At 39.1% G+C, this 26,379-nt stretch overlaps 1 protein-coding gene across 1 annotated transcript in view; it reads left to right on the top strand.

The window, feature by feature from the left end:
* Positions 1-20,697, top strand: part of LOC135545469 (transforming growth factor-beta-induced protein ig-h3-like) — a 34,339-nt gene extending 13,642 nt beyond the window's left edge. Inside the window, exons 8-17 of the mRNA XM_064973100.1 lie at positions 7,107-7,319; positions 7,714-7,851; positions 8,754-8,896; positions 14,646-14,782; positions 16,552-16,682; positions 18,406-18,530; positions 19,387-19,489; positions 19,616-19,656; positions 19,822-19,849; positions 19,932-20,697. Coding sequence (XP_064829172.1) covers positions 7,107-7,319; positions 7,714-7,851; positions 8,754-8,896; positions 14,646-14,782; positions 16,552-16,682; positions 18,406-18,530; positions 19,387-19,489; positions 19,616-19,656; positions 19,822-19,849; positions 19,932-19,993 — 1,121 coding nt within the window. The 3' untranslated portion in view covers positions 19,994-20,697. The remainder of the gene's footprint in view (positions 1-7,106; positions 7,320-7,713; positions 7,852-8,753; positions 8,897-14,645; positions 14,783-16,551; positions 16,683-18,405; positions 18,531-19,386; positions 19,490-19,615; positions 19,657-19,821; positions 19,850-19,931) is intronic.
* Positions 20,698-26,379: the final 5,682 nt, after the last annotated feature.

Genomic DNA, 26,379 nt, shown 5'->3' with positions numbered 1-26,379 from the left:
GAGATAGATATTGGATATAGAACAGGGAGATAGATATTGGATATAGAACAGGGAGATAGATATTGGATATAGAACAGGGAGATAGATATTGAATATAGAACAGGGAGATAGATATTGGATATAGAACAGGGAGATAGATATTGGATATAGAACGGGGAGATAGATATTGGATATAGAACGGGGAGATAGATATTGGATATAGAACAGGGAGATAGATATTGGATATAGAAGAGGAAGATAGATATTGGATATAGAACGGGGAGATAGATATTGGATATAGAACGGGGAGATAGATATTGGATATAGAAGAGGAAGATAGATATTGGATATAGAACGGGGAGATAGATATTGGATATAGAACGGGGAGATAGATATTGGATATAGAACAGGGAGATAGATATTGGATATAGAACGGGAGATAGATATTGGATATAGAACGGGAGATAGATATTGGATATAGAACAGGGAGATAGATATTGGATATAGAACGGGAGATAGATATTGGATATAGAACAGGGAGATAGATATTGGATATAGAACAGGGAGATAGATATTGGATATAGAACAGGGAGATAGATATTGGATATAGAACAGGGAGATAGATATTGGATATAGAACAGGGAGATAGATATTGGATATAGAACGGGGAGATAGATATTGGATATAGAACGGGAGATAGATATTGGATATAGAACGGGAGATAGATATTGGATATAGAACAGGGAGATAGATATTGGATATAGAACGGGAGATAGATATTGGATATAGAACGGGAGATAGATATTGGATATAGAACGGGAGATAGATATTGGATATAGAACGGGAGATAGATATTGGATATAGAACGGGGAGATAGATATTGAATATAGAACGGGAGATAGATATTGGATATAGAACGGGAGATAGATATTGGATATAGAACGGGAGATAGATATTGGATATAGAACGGGAGATAGATATTGGATATAGAACGGGAGATAGATATTGGATATAGAACAGGGAGATAGATATTGGATATAGAACGGGGAGATAGATATTGGATATAGAACGGGGAGATAGATATTGGATATAGAACGGGAGATAGATATTGGATATAGAACGGGGAGATAGATATTGGATATAGAACAGGGAGATAGATATTGGATATAGAACAGGGAGATAGATATTGGATATAGAACAGGGAGATAGATATTGGATATAGAACAGGGAGATAGATATTGGATATAGAACGGGGAGATAGATATTGGATATAGAACAGGGAGATAGATATTGGATATAGAACGGGAGATAGATATTGGATATAGAACAGGGAGATAGATATTGGATATAGAACAGGGAGATAGATATTGGATATAGAACGGGGAGATAGATATTGGATATAGAACAGGGAGATAGATATTGGATATAGAACGGGAGATAGATATTGGATATAGAACAGGGAGATAGATATTGGATATAGAACAGGGAGATAGATATTGGATATAGAACAGGGAGATAGATATTGGATATAGAACGGGAGATAGATATTGGATATAGAACAGGGAGATAGATATTGGATATAGAACGGGAGATAGATATTGGATATAGAACAGGGAGATAGATATTTGATATAGAACAGGGAGATAGATATTGGATATAGAACGGGAGATAGATATTGGATATAGAACGGGAGATAGATATTGGATATAGAACGGGAGATAGATATTGGATATAGAACGGGAGATAGATATTGGATATAGAACAGGGAGATAGATATTGGATATAGAACAGGGAGATAGATATTGGATATAGAACGGGGAGATAGATATTGGATATAGAACGGGGAGATAGATATTGAAAATAGAACGGGGAGATAGATATTGGATATAGAACAGGGAGATAGATATTGGATATAGAACAGGGAGATAGATATTGGATATAGAACAGGGAGATAGATATTGGATATAGAACAGGGAGATAGATATTGAAAATAGAACGGGGAGATAGATATTGAAAATAGAACGGGGAGATAGATATTGGATATAGAACAGGGAGATAGATATTGGAAATAGAACGGGGAGATAGATATTGGATATAGAACGGGGAGATAGATATTGGATATAGAACAGGGAGATAGATATTGAAAATAGAACGGGGAGATAGATATTGGATATAGAACAGGGAGATAGATATTGAAAATAGAACGGGGAGATAGATATTGAAAATAGAACGGGAGATAGATATTGGATATAGAACAGGGAGATAGATATTGGAAATAGAACGGGAGATAGATATTGAAAATAGAACGGGAGATAGATATTGAAAATAGAACGGGGAGATAGATATTGGATATAGAACAGGGAGATAGATATTGGAAATAGAACGGGGAGATAGATATTGAAAATAGAACGGGGAGATAGATATTGGAAATAGAACGGGGAGATAGATATTGAATATAGAACAGGGAGATAGATATTGGAAATAGAACGGAGAGATAGATATTGAAAATAGAACGGGGAGATAGATATTGGAAATAGAACGGGGAGATAGATATTGAATATAGAACAGGGAGATAGATATTGGAAATAGAACGGGGAGATAGATATTGAAAATAGAACGGGAGATAGATATTGGAAATAGAACGGGAGATAGATATTGGAAATAGAACGGGAGATAGATATTGGAAATAGAACAGGGAGATAGATATTGGAAATAGAACGGGGAGATAGATATTGAAAATAGAACGGGGAGATAGATATTGGAAATAGAACGGGGAGATAGATATTGGAAATAGAACGGGGAGATAGATATTGGATATAGAACAGGGAGATAGATATTGGATATAGAACGGGGAGATAGATATTGGATATAGAACGGGGAGATAGATATTGGATATAGAACGGGGAGATAGATATTGGATATAGAACAGGGAGATAGATATTGGATATAGAACGGGGAGATAGATATTGGATATAGAACGGGGAGATAGATATTGGATATAGAACGGGGAGATAGATATTGGAAATAGAACGGGGAGATAGATATTGGAAATAGAACGGGGAGATAGATATTGAAAATAGAACGGGGAGATAGATATTGGAAATAGAACGGGGAGATAGATATTGAATATAGAACAGGGAGATAGATATTGGAAATAGAACGGGGAGATAGATATTGAAAATAGAACGGGGAGATAGATATTGGAAATAGAACGGGGAGATAGATATTGGAAATAGAACGGGGAGATAGATATTGGATATAGAACAGGGAGATAGATATTGGATATAGAACGGGAGATAGATATTGGATATAGAACGGGAGATAGATATTGGATATAGAACGGGAGATAGATATTGGATATAGAACAGGGAGATAGATATTGGATATAGAACGGGAGATAGATATTGGATATAGAACGGGAGATAGATATTGGATATAGAACGGGAGATAGATATTGGAAATAGAACGGGAGATAGATATTGGAAATAGAACGGGAGATAGATATTGAAAATAGAACGGGAGATAGATATTGGAAATAGAACGGGAGATAGATATTGAATATACAACAGGGAGATAGATATTGGAAATAGAACGGGAGATAGATATTGAAAATAGAACGGGAGATAGATATTGGAAATAGAACGGGAGATAGATATTGGAAATAGAACGGGAGATAGATATTGGATATAGAACAGGGAGATAGATATTGGATATAGAACGGGAGATAGATATTGGATATAGAACGGGAGATAGATATTGGATATAGAACGGGAGATAGATATTGGATATAGAACAGGGAGATAGATATTGGATATAGAACGGGAGATAGATATTGGATATAGAACGGGAGATAGATATTGGATATAGAACGGGGAGATAGATATTGGAAATAGAACGGGAGATAGATATTGAATATACAACAGGGAGATAGATATTGGAAATAGAACGGGGAGATAGATATTGAAAATAGAACGGGGAGATAGATATTGGAAATAGAACGGGAGATAGATATTGGAAATAGAACGGGAGATAGATATTGGATATAGAACGGGAGATAGATATTGGATATAGAACAGGGAGATAGATATTGGATATAGAACGGGGAGATAGATATTGGATATAGAACAGGGAGATAGATATTGGATATAGAACAGGGAGATAGATATTGGATATAGAACGGGAGATAGATATTGGATATAGAACGGGAGATAGATATTGGATATAGAACGGGAGATAGATATTGGAAATAGAACGGGAGATAGATATTGAATATAGAACAGGGAGATAGATATTGGATATAGAACGGGAGATAGATATTGGATATAGAACGGGAGATGGATATAGAACGGGAGATAGATATTGGATATAGAACGGGAGATAGATATTGGAAATAGAACGGGAGATAGATATTGGAAATAGAACGGGAGATAGATATTGGATATAGAACGGGAGATAGATATTGGAAATAGAACGGGAGATAGATATTGGATATAGAACAGGGAGATAGATATTGGATATAGAACGGGAGATAGATATTGGATATAGAACGGGGAGATAGATATTGGATATAGAACGGGAGATAGATATTGGATATAGAACAGGGAGATAGATATTGGATATAGAACGGGGAGATAGATATTGGATATAGAACGGGAGATAGATATTGGATATAGAACGGGGAGATAGATATTGGAAATAGAACGGGAGATAGATATTGGAAATAGAACGGGAGATAGATATTGAAAATAGAACGGGAGATAGATATTGGAAATAGAACGGGAGATAGATATTGAATATACAACAGGGAGATAGATATTGGAAATAGAACGGGAGATAGATATTGAAAATAGAACGGGAGATAGATATTGGAAATAGAACGGGAGATAGATATTGGAAATAGAACGGGAGATAGATATTGGATATAGAACAGGGAGATAGATATTGGATATAGAACGGGAGATAGATATTGGATATAGAACGGGAGATAGATATTGGATATAGAACGGGAGATAGATATTGGATATAGAACAGGGAGATAGATATTGGATATAGAACGGGGAGATAGATATTGGATATAGAACGGGGAGATAGATATTGGATATAGAACGGGGAGATAGATATTGGAAATAGAACGGGGAGATAGATATTGAATATAGAACAGGGAGATAGATATTGGAAATAGAACGGGGAGATAGATATTGAAAATAGAACGGGGAGATAGATATTGGAAATAGAACGGGGAGATAGATATTGGAAATAGAACGGGGAGATAGATATTGGATATAGAACGGGGAGATAGATATTGGATATAGAACAGGGAGATAGATATTGGATATAGAACGGGGAGATAGATATTGGATATAGAACAGGGAGATAGATATTGGATATAGAACAGGGAGATAGATATTGGATATAGAACGGGAGATAGATATTGGATATAGAACGGGAGATAGATATTGGATATAGAACGGGAGATAGATATTGGAAATAGAACGGGAGATAGATATTGAATATAGAACAGGGAGATAGATATTGGATATAGAACGGGGAGATAGATATTGGATATAGAACGGGGAGATAGATATTGGATATAGAACGGGAGATAGATATTGGAAATAGAACGGGAGATAGATATTGGAAATAGAACGGGAGATAGATATTGGATATAGAACGGGAGATAGATATTGGATATAGAACAGGGAGATAGATATTGGATATAGAACGGGGAGATAGATATTGGATATAGAACAGGGAGATAGATATTGGATATAGAACAGGGAGATAGATATTGGATATAGAACGGGGAGATAGATATTGAATATAGAACGGGGAGATAGATATTGGATATAGAACGGGGAGATAGATATTGAAAATAGAACGGGGAGATAGATATTGGATATAGAACAGGGAGATAGATATTGAAAATAGAACGGGGAGATAGATATTGAAAATAGAACGGGGAGATAGATATTGAAAATAGAACGGGGAGATAGATATTGGATATAGAACAGGGAGATAGATATTGGATATAGAACAGGGAGATAGATATTGGATATAGAACAGGGGTGATAGATATTGGATATAGAACAGGGAGATAGATATTGGATATAGAACAGGGAGATAGATATTGGATATAGAACAGGGAGATAGATATTGGATATAGAACGGGAGATAGATATTGGATATAGAACGGGAGATAGATATTGAAAATAGAACGGGAGATAGATATTGGATATAGAACGGGAGATAGATATTGGATATAGAACGGGAGATAGATATTGAAAATAGAACGGGGAGATAGATATTGGATATAGAACGGGGAGATAGATATTGAAAATAGAACGGGGAGATAGATATTGAAAATAGAACGGGGAGAAAGATATTGGATATAGAACGGGGAGATAGATATTGAAAATAGAACGGAGAGATAGATATTGAAAATAGAACGGGGAGATAGATATTGAATATAGAACGGGGAGATAGATATTGGATATAGAACAGGGAGATAGATATTGGATATAGAACAGGGAGATAGATATTGGATATAGAACAGGGAGATAGATATTGGATATAGAACGGGGAGATAGATATTGAAAATAGAACGGGGAGATAGATATTGAAAATAGAACGGGGAGATAGATATTGAAAATAGAACGGGGAGATAGATATTGAAAATAGAACGGGGAGATAGATATTGGATATAGAACAGGGAGATAGATATTGGATATAGAACAGGGAGATAGATATTGGATATAGAACAGGGAGATAGATATTGGATATAGAACAGGGAGATAGATATTGAATATAGAACAGGGAGATAGATATTGGATATAGAACAGGGAGATAGATATTGGATATAGAACGGGGAGATAGATATTGGATATAGAACGGGGAGATAGATATTGGATATAGAACAGGGATATAGATATTGGATATAGAACAGGGAGATAGATATTGGATATAGAACAGGGAGATAGATATTGGATATAGAACAGGAAGATAGATATTGGATATAGAACAGGAAGATAGATATTGGATATAGAACAGGAAGATAGATATCGGAGACGGGAACCCAATGACTTATTAACGTGAACTAAGTTCTACTTGTGTCTGTACTCTCCATCCAGACCTGTTGAACTACCACATCCTGAAGAACATGCAGTGTGCAGAGTCCATCACATCTGGTACTCCCCTGGAGACCCTACAGGGGACCGTTCTAGAGGTGGGCTGTGATGGGGCTGACATGACCCTCAACGGGAAGGCCATCATCCAGAAGAAAGATCAGCTGGGGACCAACGGGGTCATCCACTACATCAACGAGCTCCTCATCCCAGACTCAGGTAATTCAAACCGGAGCAATAGATAGCCGTCTGTATATGACTTGGAGTCAAACTATTGGACCTCTAACAAGCTCCTCATCTCAGACAGGTATTGAAAACCAGAGTCTTAAATTGAGAGTTGCGTCAACGCCAAATTTAAGCCTCTAATCCAAACCAATGAATCCTTGCCTTCTTTTATGAGATTATTAGTAGTGATGAGTCACGTCTGAAAAGGTCTCTGACTGTCATAGGAGTTGAAAGTCGAGTCTAAGTGTGTCTGTCTGGAATGCTACTGCACTGAATATGAAGTGGATTCAACTCGATGGTTCATGTTGAGACAAGACCTCCACGCTACTTATGAAGAGTCTCTCTGTTCAATGAGAAATGTTCATTTATGTACTGATCTCTTTTTAAGCTAAGACTTTGTTGGAGCTGGCCCAGGGATCCGCCGTTACCACAGCGACCAAGCTGTTTGTTGATGCTGGTCTTGGCTCCCACCTTTCTGGCTCAGAGGCTCTGACCATCCTGACCCCTCAGAATGAAGCTTTCAAAGGTAACATTGATCGATGGCGCTCTCTCTCTCCATATTTTTCTCTCCCCATCTCATCTGTCTCTGTCCCTCTTTCTCTTTCTCTCTGTGTGTATCCCTCCCTCCCTCTCCCATCTCTCTCTCTCTCTCTCTGTATCCCTCCCTCCCTCTGCACTCTCTCTGTGTATCCCTCCCTCCCATCTCTCTCTCTCTCTGTATCCCTCCCTCCCTCTGCACTCTCTCTGTGTATCCCTCCCTCCCATCTCTCTCTCTCTCTCTGTATCCCTCCCTCCGTCTCCCATCTCTCTCTCTCTCTCTCTGTATCCCTCCCTCCCTCTGCACTCTCTCTGTGTATCCCTCCCTCCCATCTCTCTCTCTCTCTCTCTCTGTATCCCTCCCTCCCTCTGCACTCTCTCTGTGTATCCCTCCCTCCCATCTCTCTCTCTCTCTCTCTCTCTGTATCCCTCCCTCTCCCATCTCTCCCATCTCTCTCTCTCTGTATCCCTCCCTCCCTCTGCACTCTCTCTGTGTATCCCTCCCTCCCATCTCTCTCTCTCTCTCTCTCTCTGTATCCCTCCCTCCCTCTCCCATCTCTCTCTCTCTCTGTGTATCCCTCCCTCCCATCTCTCTCTCTCTCTCTCTCTGTATCCCTCCCTCCCTCTCCCATCTCTCTCTGTGTATCCCTCCCTCCCATCTCTCTCTCTCTCTCTGTAGCCCTCCCTCCGTCTCCCATCTCTCTCTCTCTGTATCCCTCCCTCCCTCTGCACTCTCTCTGTGTATCCCTCCCTCTCTCTCTCTCTCTCTCTCTCTGTATCCCTCCCTCCCTCTGCACTCTCTCTGTGCTAACAAACAGCAGTGAATTGAGCCATGATTCTTGACCCATTTCATTGAATCAATCTGATAAATTCTGTATCGATTGTTCACAGAGGGTGTGACAATGACTGGTGACCTGAAGAAGCTGTTGAAGAACCACATCCTGAAGGAGCAGCTGTCTTCCGGGTCACTGTACTACGGGCAAGAGCTAGAGACTCTGGGAGGAATCAAACTCAGAGTGTTCGTCTACCGTAACGTAAGTAACCCCGTAGGACCGAGGGCTGGCATCAGATGGTATAAAAGCAGAGTTGCAGATTGACCAATTGAGCTGAATTAAGAGAGTGAACACAGTTATTCTTCTGCAAAAAGACAACTAACTACAGAGATTAGCCTCTTCCTAAGGGTTAACTCATTACAGAGATTACCCTAATTCTAAAGGTTAACTCATTACAGAGATTACCCTCTTTCTAAGGGTTAACTCATTACAGAGATTACCCTCTTCCTAAGGGTTAACTCATTACAGAGATTACCCTAATTCTAAAGGTTAACTCATTACAGAGATTACCCTAATTCTAAAGGTTAACTCATTACAGAGATTACCCTCTTTCTAAGGGTTAACTCATTACAGAGATTACCCTAATTCTAAAGGTTAACTCATTACAGAGATTACCCTAATTCTAAAGGTTAACTCATTACAGAGATTACCCTCTTCCTAAGGGTTAACTCATTACAGAGATTACCCTAATTCTAAAGGTTAACTCATTACAGAGATTACCCTAATTCTAAAGGTTAACTCATTACAGAGATTACCCTAATTCTAAAGGTTAACTCATTACAGAGATTACCCTCTTCCTAAGGGTTAACTCATTATGTAGATTACCCTCTTTCTAAAGGTTAACTCATTATGTAGATTACCCTCTTCCTAAGGGTTAACTCATTACAGAGATTACCCTAATTCTAAAGGTTAACTCATTACAGAGATTACCCTAATTCTAAAGGTTAACTCATTACAGAGATTACCCTCTTCCTAAGGGTTAACTCATTATGTAGATTACCCTCTTCCTAAGGGTTAACTCATTACAGAGATTACCCTCTTCCTAAGGGTTAACTCATTACAGAGATTACCCTCTTCCTAAGGGTTAACTCATTACAGAGATTACCCTCTTCCTAAGGGTTAACTCATTACAGAGATTACCCTCTTCCTAAGGGTTAACTCATTATGTAGATTACCCTCTTCCTAAGGGTTAACTCATTACAGAGATTACCCTAATTCTAAAGGTTAACTCATTACAGAGATTACCCTAATTCTAAAGGTTAACTCATTACAGAGATTACCCTCTTCCTAAGGGTTAACTCATTATGTAGATTACCCTCTTCCTAAGGGTTAACTCATTACAGAGATTACCCTCTTCCTAAGGGTTAACTCATTACAGAGATTACCCTCTTCCTAAGGGTTAACTCATTACAGAGATTACCCTCTTCCTAAGGGTTAACTCATTATGTAGATTACCCTCTTCCTAAGGGTTAACTCATTACAGAGATTACCCTCTTCCTAAGGGTTAACTCATTACAGAGATTACCCTCTTCCTAAGGGTTAACTCATTACAGAGATTACCCTCTTCCTAAGGGTTAACTCATTACAGAGATTACCCTCTTCCTAAGGGTTAACTCATTATGTAGATTACCCTCTTCCTAAGGGTTAACTCATTACAGAGATTACCCTCTTCCTAAGGGTTAACTCATTGCAGAGATTACCCTCTTTCTAAGGGTTAACTCATTATGTAGATTACCCTCTTCCTAAGGGTTAACTCATTACAGAGATTACCCTATTTCTAAGGGTTAACTCATTACAGAGATTACCCTCTTCCTAAGGGTTAACTCATTGCAGAGATTACCCTCTTCCTAAGGGTTAACTCATTACAGAGATTACCCTCTTTCTAAGGGTTAACTCATTACAGAGATTACCCTCTTTCTAAGGGTTAACTCATTACAGAGATTACCCTAATTCTAAAGGTTAACTCATTACAGAGATTACCCTCTTTCTAAGGGTTAACTCATTACAGAGATTACCCTAATTCTAAAGGTTAACTCATTACAGAGATTACCCTCTTTCTAAGGGTTAACTCATTACAGAGATTACCCTAATTCTAAAGGTTAACTCATTACAGAGATTACCCTCTTCCTAAGGGTTAACTCATTACAGAGATTACCCTAATTCTAAAGGTTAACTCATTACAGAGATTACCCTCTTTCTAAGGGTTAACTCATTATGTAGATTACCCTCTTCCTAAGGGTTAACTCATTACAGAGATTACCCTAATTCTAAAGGTTAACTCATTACAGAGATTACCCTCTTCCTAAGGGTTAACTCATTACAGAGATTACCCTCTTCCTAAGGGTTAACTCATTACAGAGATTACCCTCTTCCTAAGGGTTAACTCATTACAGAGATTACCCTAATTCTAAAGGTTAACTCATTACAGAGATTACCCTCTTTCTAAGGGTTAACTCATTACAGAGATTACCCTCTTCCTAAGGGTTAACTCATTACAGAGATTACCCTCTTCCTAAGGGTTAACTCATTACAGAGATTACCCTCTTTCTAAGGGTTAACTCATTACAGAGATTACCCTAATTCTAAAGGTTAACTCATTACAGAGATTACCCTCTTCCTAAGGGTTAACTCATTACAGAGATTACCCTAATTCTAAAGGTTAACTCATTACAGAGATTACCCTCTTTCTAAGGGTTAACTCATTATGTAGATTACCCTCTTCCTAAGGGTTAACTCATTACAGAGATTACCCTAATTCTAAGGGTTAACTCATTACAGAGATTACCCTCTTCCTAAGGGTTAACTCATTACAGAGATTACCCTCTTCCTAAGGGTTAACTCATTACAGAGATTACCCTCTTTCTAAGGGTTAACTCATTACAGAGATTACCCTAATTCTAAAGGTTAACTCATTACAGAGATTACCCTCTTTCTAAGGGTTAACTCATTACAGAGATTACCCTCTTCCTAAGGGTTAACTCATTACAGAGATTACCCTCTTTCTAAGGGTTAACTCATTACAGAGATTACCCTCTTTCTAAGGGTTAACTCATTACAGAGATTACCCTCTTCCTAAGGGTTAACTCATTACAGAGATTACCCTCTTCCTAAGGGTTAACTCATTACAGAGATTACCCTCTTTCTAAGGGTTAACTCATTACAGAGATTACCCTAATTCTAAAGGTTAACTCATTACAGAGATTACCCTCTTTCTAAGGGTTAACTCATTACAGAGATTACCCTCTTCCTAAGGGTTAACTCATTACAGAGATTACCCTCTTCCTAAGGGTTAACTCATTACAGAGATTACCCTCTTTCTAAGGGTTAACTCATTACAGAGATTACCCTAATTCTAAAGGTTAACTCATTACAGAGATTACCCTCTTCCTAAGGGTTAACTCATTACAGAGATTACCCTAATTCTAAAGGTTAACTCATTACAGAGATTACCCTCTTTCTAAGGGTTAACTCATTATGTAGATTACCCTCTTCCTAAGGGTTAACTCATTACAGAGATTACCCTAATTCTAAGGGTTAACTCATTACAGAGATTACCCTCTTCCTAAGGGTTAACTCATTACAGAGATTACCCTCTTCCTAAGGGTTAACTCATTACAGAGATTACCCTCTTTCTAAGGGTTAACTCATTACAGAGATTACCCTAATTCTAAAGGTTAACTCATTACAGAGATTACCCTCTTTCTAAGGGTTAACTCATTACAGAGATTACCCTCTTCCTAAGGGTTAACTCATTACAGAGATTACCCTCTTCCTAAGGGTTAACTCATTACAGAGATTACCCTCTTTCTAAGGGTTAACTCATTACAGAGATTACCCTAATTCTAAAGGTTAACTCATTACAGAGATTACCCTCTTCCTAAGGGTTAACTCATTATGTAGATTACCCTCTTCCTAAGGGTTAACTCATTACAGAGATTACCCTCTTCCTAAGGGTTAACTCATTACAGAGATTACCCTATTCCTAAGGGTTAACTCATTACAGAGATTACCCTCTTTCTAAGGGTTAACTCATTACAGAGATTACCCTCTTTCTAAGGGTTAACTCATTACAGAGATTACCCTCTTCCTAAGGGTTAACTCATTACAGAGATTACCCTCTTCCTAAGGGTTAACTCATTACAGAGATTACCCTATTCCTAAGGGTTAACTCATTACAGAGATTACCCTCTTCCTAAGGGTTAACTCATTACAGAGATTACCCTCTTCCTAAGGGTTAACTCATTACAGAGATTAGCCTAAATACACTATTCCTAACTATATACAAAGCGTTATTGTGCTGTTTTCATATTTACAATGAACAGTTTATGGCTGGTCATCATTTTCTCCAAATGAGTGACAGAAGGAGGCAGCCTGTTTTGATCCAATGACACGAGAGAGAGAGTCCCTCTACAACATCCTCATACTGTAGAATAGTTATCCAGAATGTTGTTTCACACCGTTTTTCACAGCTCTGCTCTGTTCTCTCCTGGGTGGCAGATGAAGGTTGTTCTGGCAGCAGATCTCACATTTCTGCTTTGTAATGGAATTTCCAGATGACCACAAGAAGCTTTTTTCCACAGAGAGAGAGAGACCACTTGTGAGCCATCATTTCAGAGTGAAGGACAGACAGGAAGGAATCCAAGTGTGTCCCTAATGGCACCCTATTCCCTATATAGTGCACTACTTTTGACCATGTCCCATATGCCTCTGGCCAAAGGTAATGTTCCCTCTTAATTTTTTGGGACACCGAGCACATTTCAAGTCTGCTGAGCGCATACTTCTGTGCAACTTCCGGCACGCTTTTACTGTGAACACTTGAGGCTGTACCTACTTTAAGTTACAGTGTTAACAGTGGTCAATTAGGCTACTGTGGCTATTTGATCATAATGTAGTCCTACCAGAGTGGCCTACCATCCAAAACAATGGAGGAAATGCATCACGTAACATTTTTTCATGGAAATAGCTGTTCTATCATTCAGACTACAGTAGCAGAAATGTGTGGTGTTCAGTGTAAGTCTACATCCCATGAGACTTCTGAAATCAACACACATGGCTCGACATTAACCTGTTTATCCACTTGTCCTTCAGACAAGGTGGTGACTGGAAATGTTATGTTTTTTGATGAAAGAAACCACTTGACAACATAAAATTCATAATTATTCTCATGCCATTATTAGAGAGAAACAGACACATTATACCACCCTCTGTCTATTGGCTACTAAGCTTATTCAAACCTGTCTCAAATTACAACACTGTCCCTTTAATACATTAAAAAAAAGCTCTCTGGCTTTTCAAAGATGTCTAGAAATGCATATGTTTTGTGCTCTTGTAGGAAACAACCACTCCACCAATGTTGACTAGAAATGCACTATAACTGGGCTAATAACTCACTAACTAGCAAAGGATATGAACAAATGTGCACAGGTGGCTACATGCAGCTTTGATCTCAAAACAAGCGCTCATGCTGTAAACACAGTCCAGTTCAATGTGAACGGCACAGATCCATATATAGCTATGGATATTTGCCTATAGGCCTACTGCAGCTCTGATTGGTTATGGTGCACCGATTACAGGCCTGAGTCGTGCCTGTCAATGCAATAGAATCATACTCTAATGTGCTCTACCTACAATAAAAATCTCTTGCACAGTCAGTTTTGCATACTAACTCTTGCATAGTTCATTTTCTTTAGATATGTTACATTGAAAGTGGCTAGTACTGCGTTGATTCGATCACAATTTCCACAGTAGAGTGGAACGTTGATAGTGTTAACTGAAGGGGACAAGTAGAAAGTTGAGTGGAGTGCCATCTTGCTGCATGCCCGTGTGCAGCTTAGAGGGAACACTGGTCCAACCCACTGCCCTATATAAATAATAGGATGCTATTTGGGATGTTGTCATGGTGACGGGTAAAACAAACAAACAACTTTCTCTCTCTCTCTCAAAATAACAGAGCCTGTGCATAGAGAACTCCTGTATCGTTGCCCACGACAAGATCGGCCGTTTCGGTAGCATGTTCACAGTCGACAAGGTCCTGACTCCCCCAATGGGCACCATCATGGATGTCCTGAAGGCTGATAACCGATTCAGGTGAGAGTCAATGCATCAGTGAATGATTCAATGAAAAGGATTGCCAAGTTTGTCCTCAATAATATCTTGAGGCAATATAATTCAATTTCATAAGAGCAAGAACAGACATGTAAGCATATGAGCAAAAAAACATAGTAGCTTCTGCCTACGTACCACAGCGTACGTTCTGAAGCTCGATATCCCGAGAAGTCCCTCCAAGAGTCTAATGTTTTATCCAGAGCTGAAAGGCACCATGTTGATTCATTTCCACCCACATTCAGAGATATGTTCTGTTTACTCTGTATCATTCTCACTACCAGTGATCTGTTCTGTTCTGCCATGATTCAACTCATACATGTTCGGTAAATTTGGCACATCGGAAACCACAACTCATCGATGCTTTTTAAACTTTCCTATTAGTCAACTGTTTAAGTTCTGTTTCTTCCTCTGAATATTTTTGTATATATTTTTTAAAAACTGTGTGTGTTGGGAATCAGTCAGTCTTCTTTCTTCCTCTTGAGGACAGTCTTTCTAAGTGTGCATTCCCTTCTTTCTTCCTCTTGAGGACGGTCTTTCTAAGTGTGCATTCCCTTCTTTCTTCCTCTTGAGGACGGTCTTTCTAAGTGTGCATTCCCTTCTTTCTTCCTCTTGAGGATGGTCTTTCTAAGTGTGCATTCCCTTCTTTCTTCCTCTTGAGGACGGTCTTTCTAAGTGTGCATTCCCTTCTTTCTTCCTCTTGAGGACGGTCTTTCTAAGTGTGCATTCCCTTCTTTCTTCCTCTTGAGGACGGGCTTTCTTAGTGTGCATTCCATTCTTTCTTCCTCTTGAGGATGGTCTTTCTTAGTGTGCATTCCCTTCTTTCTTCCTCTTGAGGACGGGCTTTCTAAGTGTGCATTCCATTCTTTCTTCCTCTTGAGGATGGTCTTTCTAAGTGTGCATTCCCTTCTTTCTTCCTCTTGAGGACGGGCTTTCTTAGTGTGCATTCCATTCTTTCTTCCTCTTGAGGATGGTCTTTCTAAGTGTGCATTCCCTTCTTTCTTCCTCTTGAGGACGGGCTTTCTAAGTGTGCATTCCCTTCTTTCTTCCTCTTGAGGACGGTCTTTCTTAGTGTGCATTCCCTTCTTTCTTCCTCTTGAGGACGGGCTTTCTAAGTGTGCATTCCATTCTTTCTTCCTCTTGAGGATGGTCTTTCCAAGTGTGCATTCCCTTCTTTCTTCCTCTTGAGGACGGTCTTTCTAAGTGTGCATTCCCTTCTTTCTTCCTCTTGAGGACGGGCTTTCTTAGTGTGCATTCCATTCTTTCTTCCTCTTGAGAACGGTCTTTCTAAGTGTGCATTCCCTTCTTTCTTCCTCTTGAGGACGGTCTTTCTAAGTGCATTCCCTTCTTTCTTCCTCTTGAGGACGGTCTTTCTAAGTGTGCATTCCCTTCTTTCTTCCTCTTGAGGACGGTCTTTCTAAGTGTGCATTCCCTTCTTTCTTCCTCTTGAGGACAGTCTTTCTTAGTGTGCATTCCCTTCTTTCTTCCTCTTGAGGACAGTCTTTCTTAGTGTGCATTCCCTTCTTTCTTCCTCTTGAGGACGGTCTTTCTAAGTGTGCATTCCCTTCTTTCTTCCTCTTGAGGATGGTCTTTCTAAGTGTGCATTCCCTTCTTTCTTCCTCTTGAGGACGGTCTTTCTTAGTGTGCATTCCCTTCTTTCTTCCTCTTGAGGACGGTCTTTCTAAGTGTGCATTCCCTTCTTTCTTCCTCTTGAGGACGGTCTTTCTAAGTGTGCATTCCCTTCTTTTTTCCAGTCTGTTGGTCGGTGCCATCCAGACGGCTGGCTTGACAGAGCTGATGAACCAGGCCGGTCCCCATACCGTGTTCGCTCCCACCAACGATGCTTTCAGCGCCTTGCCAAAGGCTGACCTCAACAAACTCATGAGTAAGGACAGCCCTGGCTCCAGACATTCTAGCTTTTCTCAAACAAAGCCAGTCTCAAACAAGAACAAAGGGTTGAGGTCTGGAAATGATAATTATAACAGATACCTCTCTGCCATATGTGCTCTATCACATGTATGCCATATGTAGTGAATGCCATATGTAGTGTATGCCATATGTAGTGCATGCCATATGTAGTGAATGCCATATGTAGTGCATGCCATATGTAGTGTATGCCATATGTAGTGCATGCCATATGTTGTGAATGCCATATGTAGTGCCATATGTAGTGCATGCCATATGTAGTGAATGCCATATGTAGTGCATGCCATATGTAGTGCATGCCATATGTAGTGTATGCCATATGTTGTGAATGCCATATGTAGTGCCATATGTAGTGCATGCCATATGTAGTGAATGCCATATGTAGTGCATGCCATATGTTGTGAATGCCATATGTAGTGCCATATGTAGTGCATGCCATATGTAGTGAATGCCATATGTAGTGCATGCCATATGTAGTGCATGCCATATGTAGTGTATGCCATATGTAGTGCATGCCATATGTTGTGAATGCCATATGTAGTGCCAAATGTAGTGCATGCCATATGTAGTGAATGCCATATGTAGTGCATGCCATATGTTGTGAATGCCATATGTAGTGCCATATGTAGTGCATGCCATATGTAGTGTATGCCATATGTAGTGAACGCCATATGTAGTGTATGCCATATGTAGTGCCATATGTAGTGTATGTCATATGTAGTGAATGCCATATGTAGTGCCATATGTAGTGTATGCCATATGTAGTGCCATATGTAGTGTATGTCATATGTAGTGAATGCCATATGTAGTGCCATATGTAGTGTATGCCATATGTAGTGCCATATGTAGTGTATGTCATATGTAGTGAATGCCATATGTAGTGCCATATGTAGTGTATGCCATATGTAGTGCCATATGTAGTGTATGCCATATGTAGTGAATGCCATATGTAGTGAATGCCACATGTGGTGCATTTGGGTGTCTGGCATCCTGCCTTAACCAAACTGTGAACAGGTTTCATGACTGGCTTTGCAAAACAAATCACTTTAAAATAAAACATAAAAATCAGTGGCACATAAGGACAACCTGATTTGGCCCACAGTGAGAATATGTTCGGCAGACAGACAGAACTATTGGAATGAACCTAATAACCTATCTACACCCAGGAAATGATGACACGATGGAATGCATCTTGGATGCTGCCACACGTATGAATGCCAAACAGCTGTGGTTAACTGAAGCCAGTTGTTCAGTTACAGTATGACCTACCTACAGTATACTGGAGCTACAATTACACTCCTTTTGGGTGTATAAAATCATTTATAAAAACAAATAAACAGTGCTGTTTGTTAATGATTGCCCTAACCATTTCGCAACAACTGTTTAGATGAGCAGGACACGTTTATACAAATAACATTAGCATCATGTTGAATAACTTCATGTTCAATGACTTGGCCACAGCAATAAGAATGTAGCTGTAATGCTAAAGTATATGCCAAGTACCTTAACTCATCAGTTCCGTGTTGTATCTTGCACAACTGATTACTTTTCACTTTTTAATCAATGTTCATTCTTCAGTGTTTTTAGTATTTTAGTTTTTCTAATTCCTCTGTTTGTAAACGTCTAGACCATAGAGATGCAACATGGTCCGGTAGGTGTTCTAATATCAGCTTGTTGTCTAGGCAACCCCAAGGAGCTGGCCAGTGTGTTGAAGTACCACATGGCTAAGGAGATTCTGGTCAGTGGAGGAGTGGGCTCCCATACTAGACTGAAGCCTCTGCAGGGAGACAAGCTGGAGCTGAACATGGTACAGTAGGCCCTTATGACTGTTTGATCCTGGAACACAAGATTCTAGAACAATTTGATCCTAGAACAATTTGATCCTAGATCAATTTGACCCTAGAACACATGATCCTAGAACAATATGATCCTAGAACAATATGATCCTAGAACAATATGATCCTAGAACAATATGATCCTAGAACAATATGATCCTAGAACAATTTGATCCTAGAACAATTTGACCCTAGAACACATGATCCTAGAACAATATGATCCTAGAACAATTTGATCCTAGAACACATGATCCTAGAACAATTTGATCCTAGAACACATGATCCTAGAACAATTTGATCCTAGAACGCATGATCCTGTAACAATGTGATCCTATAACACACATTTGATATTGATAGTACTAACATGTACTACCATGTAATATCAGTACTATCATGTACTACCATGTAATACCAGTACTAACATGTACTACCATGTAATATCAGTACTACCATGTAATATCAGTACTACCATGTACTACCATGTAATATCAGTACTAACATGTACTACCATGTAATATCAGTACTACCATGTAATATCAGTACTACCATGTAATATCAGTACTACCATGTAATATCAGTACTACCATGTAATATCAGTACTAACATGTAATATCAGTACTGACATGTACATGTTTTTCTTTTAATTGATGATTTTGTTTTCAGTGGAGAAAAGAGGTACTTATTTTGTTGTGTACTTCTATTGCTTACATCATTTGTGTACAGTGTATTGATATACATTCTTTCAACATGACTTGATTGTCTTGAACCCCTGTTGTGAAAATATGAAGTATCATCTTATAGATGACGTGTATATTTTTTCTCCTTCAGAGGAACCAGACCGTGTACATCAACAAGGTCCCAGTGGTTGAAGCCGACTTGATGGCCACCAATGGAGTTGTCCACGCTGTGGGAGCCATCATAAAGCCACTGCGTAAGAGCAATCGCTTCACTGTCCATGAAGACTGAATAAACCATCTCACATTACTGTATATAACGTACTGTATTATCCTCCAATTGTCATTCCAACGCTGTCTCGTTATCTCTCTATCTCCTCCAGCTCCTAAGGTTGACAGGGAACAGGCTGATGCCCCCATGAGAGTAAGACATTTATAGACGGTTAACTTATCACGTCTCTTTTCACTGTCTTATTAGATGATCGTTTTTGTAAATCCGCAGCTATGTGAATGTTCATTATCTTAAAAATATGTTTTTTTTGTATTTGTAAATGTATATCTAAATATTGTTGTATTCCTTTCTTCACAGACGGACTCAAGAATCGGAGTGAAAAATGGTAACTGCTCTCTGGTCTATATCTCTCAGTCTCTTTTGTTGAACGGGTGTTAAATGTTGTTACGATCTTTGTTTTGTTTCAGATGATCTCTTCCAGAAGGTCAGGAAAAGTCTCTCCAGCAGGACGATGAGTCGTGTCCAGTAAAACAGATTTAAGAGAAAAAAACCCAACCATAATTGCCTACAGTACATCAACACAAAGTCAGGGGATTGTTACTTTTGTTTATGGAAAATATTCTTATTTGGAACTCTAAAAGGGAGTCTTATCGATCTAATTTAGTCAAAGATCATCAATAATAACCCAGCATTAGATGAACACAGCGATGGGATTTCTCTTAGTGGAATATGTTATATAATTGCTTTCATATTACCAAAAATCGAAGATTTGAATTGAAATAGAATGAACTGTCTGTTTTCTTTCATGTAAAAATGGTCAACCAAAAAAAAAAAAACCAGCAACTAGCTATGACTACATATACTGTAGTTTCATCAGTGTTTTGAATGTTCACACGTGACTTCTGTTTTTAAATGTAAACGCAGAGCAGATTTTTTGGGGGAGAAATGTATACTGTATTTTGTTTTGATATGATAGATGTAGCATGTTTTGCATGTTTAGGCTGGAACGGAAAAGCTATTCGTGCACACGCAAATTAAGGTTGAAGTCATGGCCTCTTGAGTTCTGATTCTCTGTCACTTTTTTTGTTGTTGTCATTAAACCCAATGAAAACAATAATGCACCCACAGTCAAGTCACATGCTTTCCATGTGAAACATACTGTAGCAATATATTTTTGTGTGGAAACCAAAGAGCAATGGTCGCACATTTCAAAAATAAAATGTTCATTTTGTAGCCCCGGAATTTGTTTGGGTTTCTTAAAACTTCTATCCATGACAACACGTCAGTGTTTCAAGATATTGGCAAGGCAATTGTGTCTATTATATCATATTATCTGTGTTCCAAATGGCATCCTATTCCCTTTATAGTGTACTACAAGGGCTCTGGTCAAAGGCAGTGTACTGTATAGGGAATAGGGTGTCGTTTGGGACTTAGCCTATCCAATGTCTGAGAACAATGTCTTCCTTCTGTTTGAATTAAACTCCTGCTGAAAACCGCCCTCACAGATCCTTCAGTAGAACAAAGTCAACAACTCAGTGTACAGGAACTGAAAATTACTTTTTTTTCTCATCCATGTGATTGTGATATCAATAATACTTGAATCCAAAACCAATACCTTCAATTCACCACTCACTAACATTGACTTTAATGTTAAGTTATAACATCTTTTTGAAGTTTATGTATTTTCTCTGGAGAGAGAAAAAAGTAAGAATTGTTATCTGTCAAGAAATTAGAACATAGGAACCCTTACTGTTAGTTCCAGTTTCTTGGTTGAGACTCAGGAGAGGAGCCGTGTATGAGAATGTTGTAAGGTAGAGCGAGAGAGAGAGAGGAAGAGAGACAGATATATGCGTGCAATAGCCAGCTCCCAGTTGGCAGGCCTCCCGGCAAATGATCCGGAACAATGAATGAAACATTCCAAAGTGTTTTACACTCTGGAGCAGACACTACCAAGCTGTTGGAGCTACAGGGGGCAGAGAGACCACTGGCTAGGAGCCCTGGTCAGGAACTGAAGGCCACTGACTGGTCTGGATGCCAAGAAACAATTTAACAAGTCTAAATATTGTGAGACAAATTATGGAGGTCACGGCACTTATTAGAGTTCTGGAATTTCCACCGGATTCTGGAACTCTCTCTAATGTCAGAGTTCTGATTTGATAAGAGACTTGTTGCTCAAGGTAACAGATGGAGCAAAGAATGTCAGGAAGAGTCGTTGTTGTTACATCCTTACTATTACATCAGTAACCAAACATGTAGAGACTTAATGTTGTTGCTGGATGTCATGTAGTTTATTACATGCTACTAGTAGCCTACAGTATATTGTTTCAGCAAGACATGGTAGATTGGCACACCATTTTAAATGCAAAAGTCATGCAAGTTCAGGGTGTTTTCTATGTCAATGTACCCATTGTTTAAGTTCAATCCTCTGTTTCAGTCCTTCTTTACCTAAACTGTGCCCTCCTGGACCATGAGGAAGTCGGCCTAGCGCCCGTTATTCCCCTGTAATATGGAACACGTGTGGTACTATTACAAACACATTGGCTTTAGTACTGCTTTCACCTCATGTATTCCTCTACTGGTCCTGTTCCCGTGGCTTTAACAGTTCTTCGAGACACCTAGCCATAACATTATCATGCCTGAAGACAGCTGTTACCCTTACTAGGGGAGGAAAGACAGGTAGCGTACTAAGCCTAAGAGCTTTGTTCTTCCTATATTAAAGTTGTAATTCCAACAGTGATTACTCATCTCTGACAGAGCAGGATGTTTCACCGACATCAGCGAAGAGGGTGTCTTGACCTAACATTCACCAGTTGTACCTACATTTCTCTATACACTAGTCCAAAATCAGTTTGTGCTCTATTTCCAACTCCTAAAGGTCATTTTGATGACCATTTTGATGATCATAAAAGTTGGCAAGAGAGCACAAACAGATCCTTGTTATAATAAGATCCTGTCATTCACTCTGTATTGATAGAGGCAGATGTTTCTCACCGGAACAAAAGGCCTTCAGCCCCTGTACAATGGTTGTACTGTGGTCCATCTGTTACCCCCCTGATACACCCCTATTAACATGACCAGGCTAACCCTACAGTGGCCCACTTATGTCAAGAGGAGAACACCCAAGATGCGGCCGGGAATTTGGGGAACAGATCGAATGGGTATTGTATCTCCTGCGTTACATGTGAGAGCTGTCAATAAAGATCACACAAACCAATTAATTTCCTTTCATCAAAAGGGAGAGTATCTGTCTATGGGTGATTTGTAGAGTATGGAGCTTATAGGCTAAAAGCAGAGCCTATAGGCTAAGTAAATAGATGAGGACTTAAGAGTAAACTGTAGGCCTATTTTAAACCTTGAATGAAAGAATCGAACTTAAAGGTGTGATAACGGAGATGAGTGAAAACAACAAGGCAAAATAGGTTTTCTGTTCATCAGGTCTTGAAATACAGTATCACCATGTGCCTTCCATCTGTTATTGACATTGCTGTGTACTTACATTCTGATCCAGGAACGCCTTCCCTCGCAGTTCTGTTTCCGCCTGTTGAAATTCTAGACCCGTTGAAGGGGGTTGGTTTCCTCCGCCTCCCCAAGAGCATTACCCGGACTGCTTTTCATTCTGAGGAGACAGTGGATACATGGTTCTCCCATAGGTTACTGATGTAACATTGTTCTTGTCTTATGTCTCTCTTTATTTTATTTTATTTAACCTTTATTTGACTAGGCAAGTCAGTTTCGAACATTTTATTTTATTTACAACGACGGACTACACCGGCCAAACCCGGACAACGCTGGGCCAATTGTGCGCCGCCTTATGAGACTCCCAATTACGATCGGTTGTGATACAGTCTGGAGTGTGGTGTTGTCTCTCAAATCAAATCTAACTTTATTTGTCACATGCGACAAATACAACAAGTGTAGACCTTACTGTGAAATGCTGTACTTACAAGCTCTTAACTAACAGTGCAGTTCAAGAAGAGTTAAGAAAATATTTACCAAATGATCGAAAGTAAAAAATAATAAAAAGTAACACAATCACATAACAATTACGAGGCTATATACAGGACACACATCTATTGTCCTGATGTGTGTTTTGTCCTTGGGGGGGTGGGAATAAATATATATTTTAATAATTATTTTTTGTATTCCCAGCCCCCCTCCCCGCAGGAGGCCTTTTGCCTTTTGGTAGGCCTTCATTGTAAATAAGAATTTGTTCTTAACTGACTTGACTAGTTAAATAGGTTAAATAAAGGTTAAATAAAAAATAATTAACTGTCCATTATCTGATTAAAACATAAATTCATCTATATACTTAGTTTTTATAACTTCAATATTCCAATGTTTCATTGTTTTTTATTTAACTAGAAAAGTAATATTCCAACATCTAATATAGTGCTGTCTGCCTTCTCCTCCTTCCTGTCTGTCGGCATGCTCCTTCCTGTCTGTCTCTCGGCATGCTCCTTCCTGTCGGCCTGCTCCTTCCTGTCTATCGGCCTGCTCCTTCCTGTCTGTCTTTCAGCCTTTTTCATCAAAAAAGAACTTGCTTCGTGTGAAGGAAGACTGCCCACTAGTGGCGTATCCTTCCAGTTGCATCTTTTGGAGCGGCTGTAGCCACTGTCTTAATGATGAACATACGCCGATTGGACGTGTCGAATCAGACAAACCACAACCCAACAAACACAGACGAACGGCGCACACTTCACCAACTCTACTTTTTGGTCGGTGGTTGTTCAATTGCGTTTGTTGTGAGTGTGTGTAAGCGGTTTCACGTGATTCTAACTTGTCCACACATGACTTCATAATTTCATTCTAAGGTGGAAAGACAAGTGCCATAGAAAAGATAGCAGCTGGAAAACGTGTTTGTCGCGGGAACACAAATAATTCATTTGGTAGGGAGAGCAACATTACTGCGGGACACACTTTCCATTGGTAGCCTCTCTCTCGTGAAGTGAACCCCAGACAGACTGGAGCCAACTTGTGTGACGTACCAGAGCCGAAGCACAACCCTAGAATTCAAAGCTCGAAACATTGTTACAATGTAGCCAAGCTAAACTATATACTGTTACAATGAATGGAGCCTATTGCATGTATGTATAAAATATATAGTCAAACATGAAAAGCAATGCAATTCACAATTTATTCTAGCTAGCCCTATTCTTGAATAAAAATATATTGCTTCCTCATTTTTATCAACTCAAATGTTATTTGTCACATGCTTCGTAAACAAGAGGTGTAGACCAGTGTTTCCCAATTAGGGGTACTAGGAACCCTGGTGTGTACATGGCCTATCCACAGGGGGTACTTGATGAGACTCGTGAGACCATAGGTCTACTGGTAAAATGCACACGAGGGTGTACTTCCATCTGGCCTTGTGAATGTTAACCTGTTTTTTTAAAGGTCTTACTCACATCGGCTACCGAAAGCAAGATCACACAGTCGTCCAGAACAGCTGCTTTGCCGCAAAGCAAAGAAGGTATTTAGTTTGTCTGGTAGGCTAGAGTCGCTGGAAAGCTTGTGGATGGGTTTCCCTTTGTAATCCGTGCTAGTTTTCAAGCCCTGCCACATCTGTGGAGTGACAGAGCCGGTGTCGTAGGATTCGATCTTAGTCTTGTATTGACACACTTGCTTGTTTGATGGCTCGTCAGCAGTCATATCTGGGTTTCTTATAGATGTCTGGATTAATATCCCGCTCCTTGAAAGTGGCAGCTTTAGCTCAGTGCGGATGTTGCCTGTAATCCATGGCTTCTGACAGGGGTACATAGTCACTGCACCTGTACATAGCCCATCTATAAATAGCCCATCCAACTACCTCATCCCCCATACTATTATTTATTTTGCTGCTTTGCGCCCCAGTATCTCTACTTGCACATCTATCACTCCAGTGTTTTAATTGCTATATGGAGTTATTCTGCCACTATGGCCTATTTATTGCCTTACTTCCCTTATCCTACCTCACTTTCACACACTGTATATAGACTTTTTCTATTGTGTTATTGACTGCGTGTTTGTTTATTCCATGTGTAACTCTGTTTTGTCGTACTGCTTTGCTTTATCTTGGCCAGGTCGCAGTTGTAAATGAGAACTTGTTCTCAACTAGCCTACCTGGTTAAATAAAGGTGAAATAAATAAATTAACTGTGGGGGTGACATCGTCGATGCAGTTTTTAATGAAAGTGTGGTAAACTACTCAAAGTTATCAGATGAATCCCAGAACATATTCCAGTCTGCTAGCGAAACAGTCCTATGGTTTAGCGTCTGCTTCATCGGACCACGATGTACAATTATGATGGTTTTTATTTACAACATATTTCTTTACAAACCGCTCATGGGCAATTCCATAGAAACAGAGTGATTCCGAGACTGATTTTTCACTTTAAAATGTCAAACAAAGAGAAATGATTGCAAAGTTAACAGAACCATACAACTCTATGAACAATGACTGCTTTTAATAATTTCCACAAAATTATACAAAAACAAATTTTATTTGTAATTTAAAATGGTTTATATTTGTTTTTTATTTTATGCACTTTTAGATTGTCCTGTATAATGAAAAGCGCTTTACACATTTAGTAAATTATTATTTACTTGAGAACAGTGCGGATACAAAATTTGGAAACAGAATTATGGCACAAACTCATATTCTGTTACCAAACTTTGCATCTGCACTGTTCTTCAAATAAATATTTTAGTAAAATGTTCTACGGAAATTGTATAAAGTAGTCCTTGTGCATAGAGTTGTATGGTTGCAATTAATTGCTTTTTGTTTGACATAAATTTAAGTGAGACATCTGAGTCTCAGTATCACTTTTTGAAATTTAAAAAAAAAACGTGGAATCGCTCTCATTTGAAGAAGACTGTGACAAAGTGTAAAAAAAGAAGAAGAGAGTAAAAATCAGTCATTTCGCGGAGGGATATGCGC

The sequence above is a fragment of the Oncorhynchus masou genome, chromosome 9 (assembly GCF_036934945.1).
Source record: "Oncorhynchus masou masou isolate Uvic2021 chromosome 9, UVic_Omas_1.1, whole genome shotgun sequence".
NCBI classification, from domain to species: Eukaryota; Metazoa; Chordata; class Actinopteri; order Salmoniformes; family Salmonidae; genus Oncorhynchus; species Oncorhynchus masou.
Note: the sequence above shows the minus strand (reverse complement) of the source record. Positions and strands in the feature narration are given on the sequence as shown.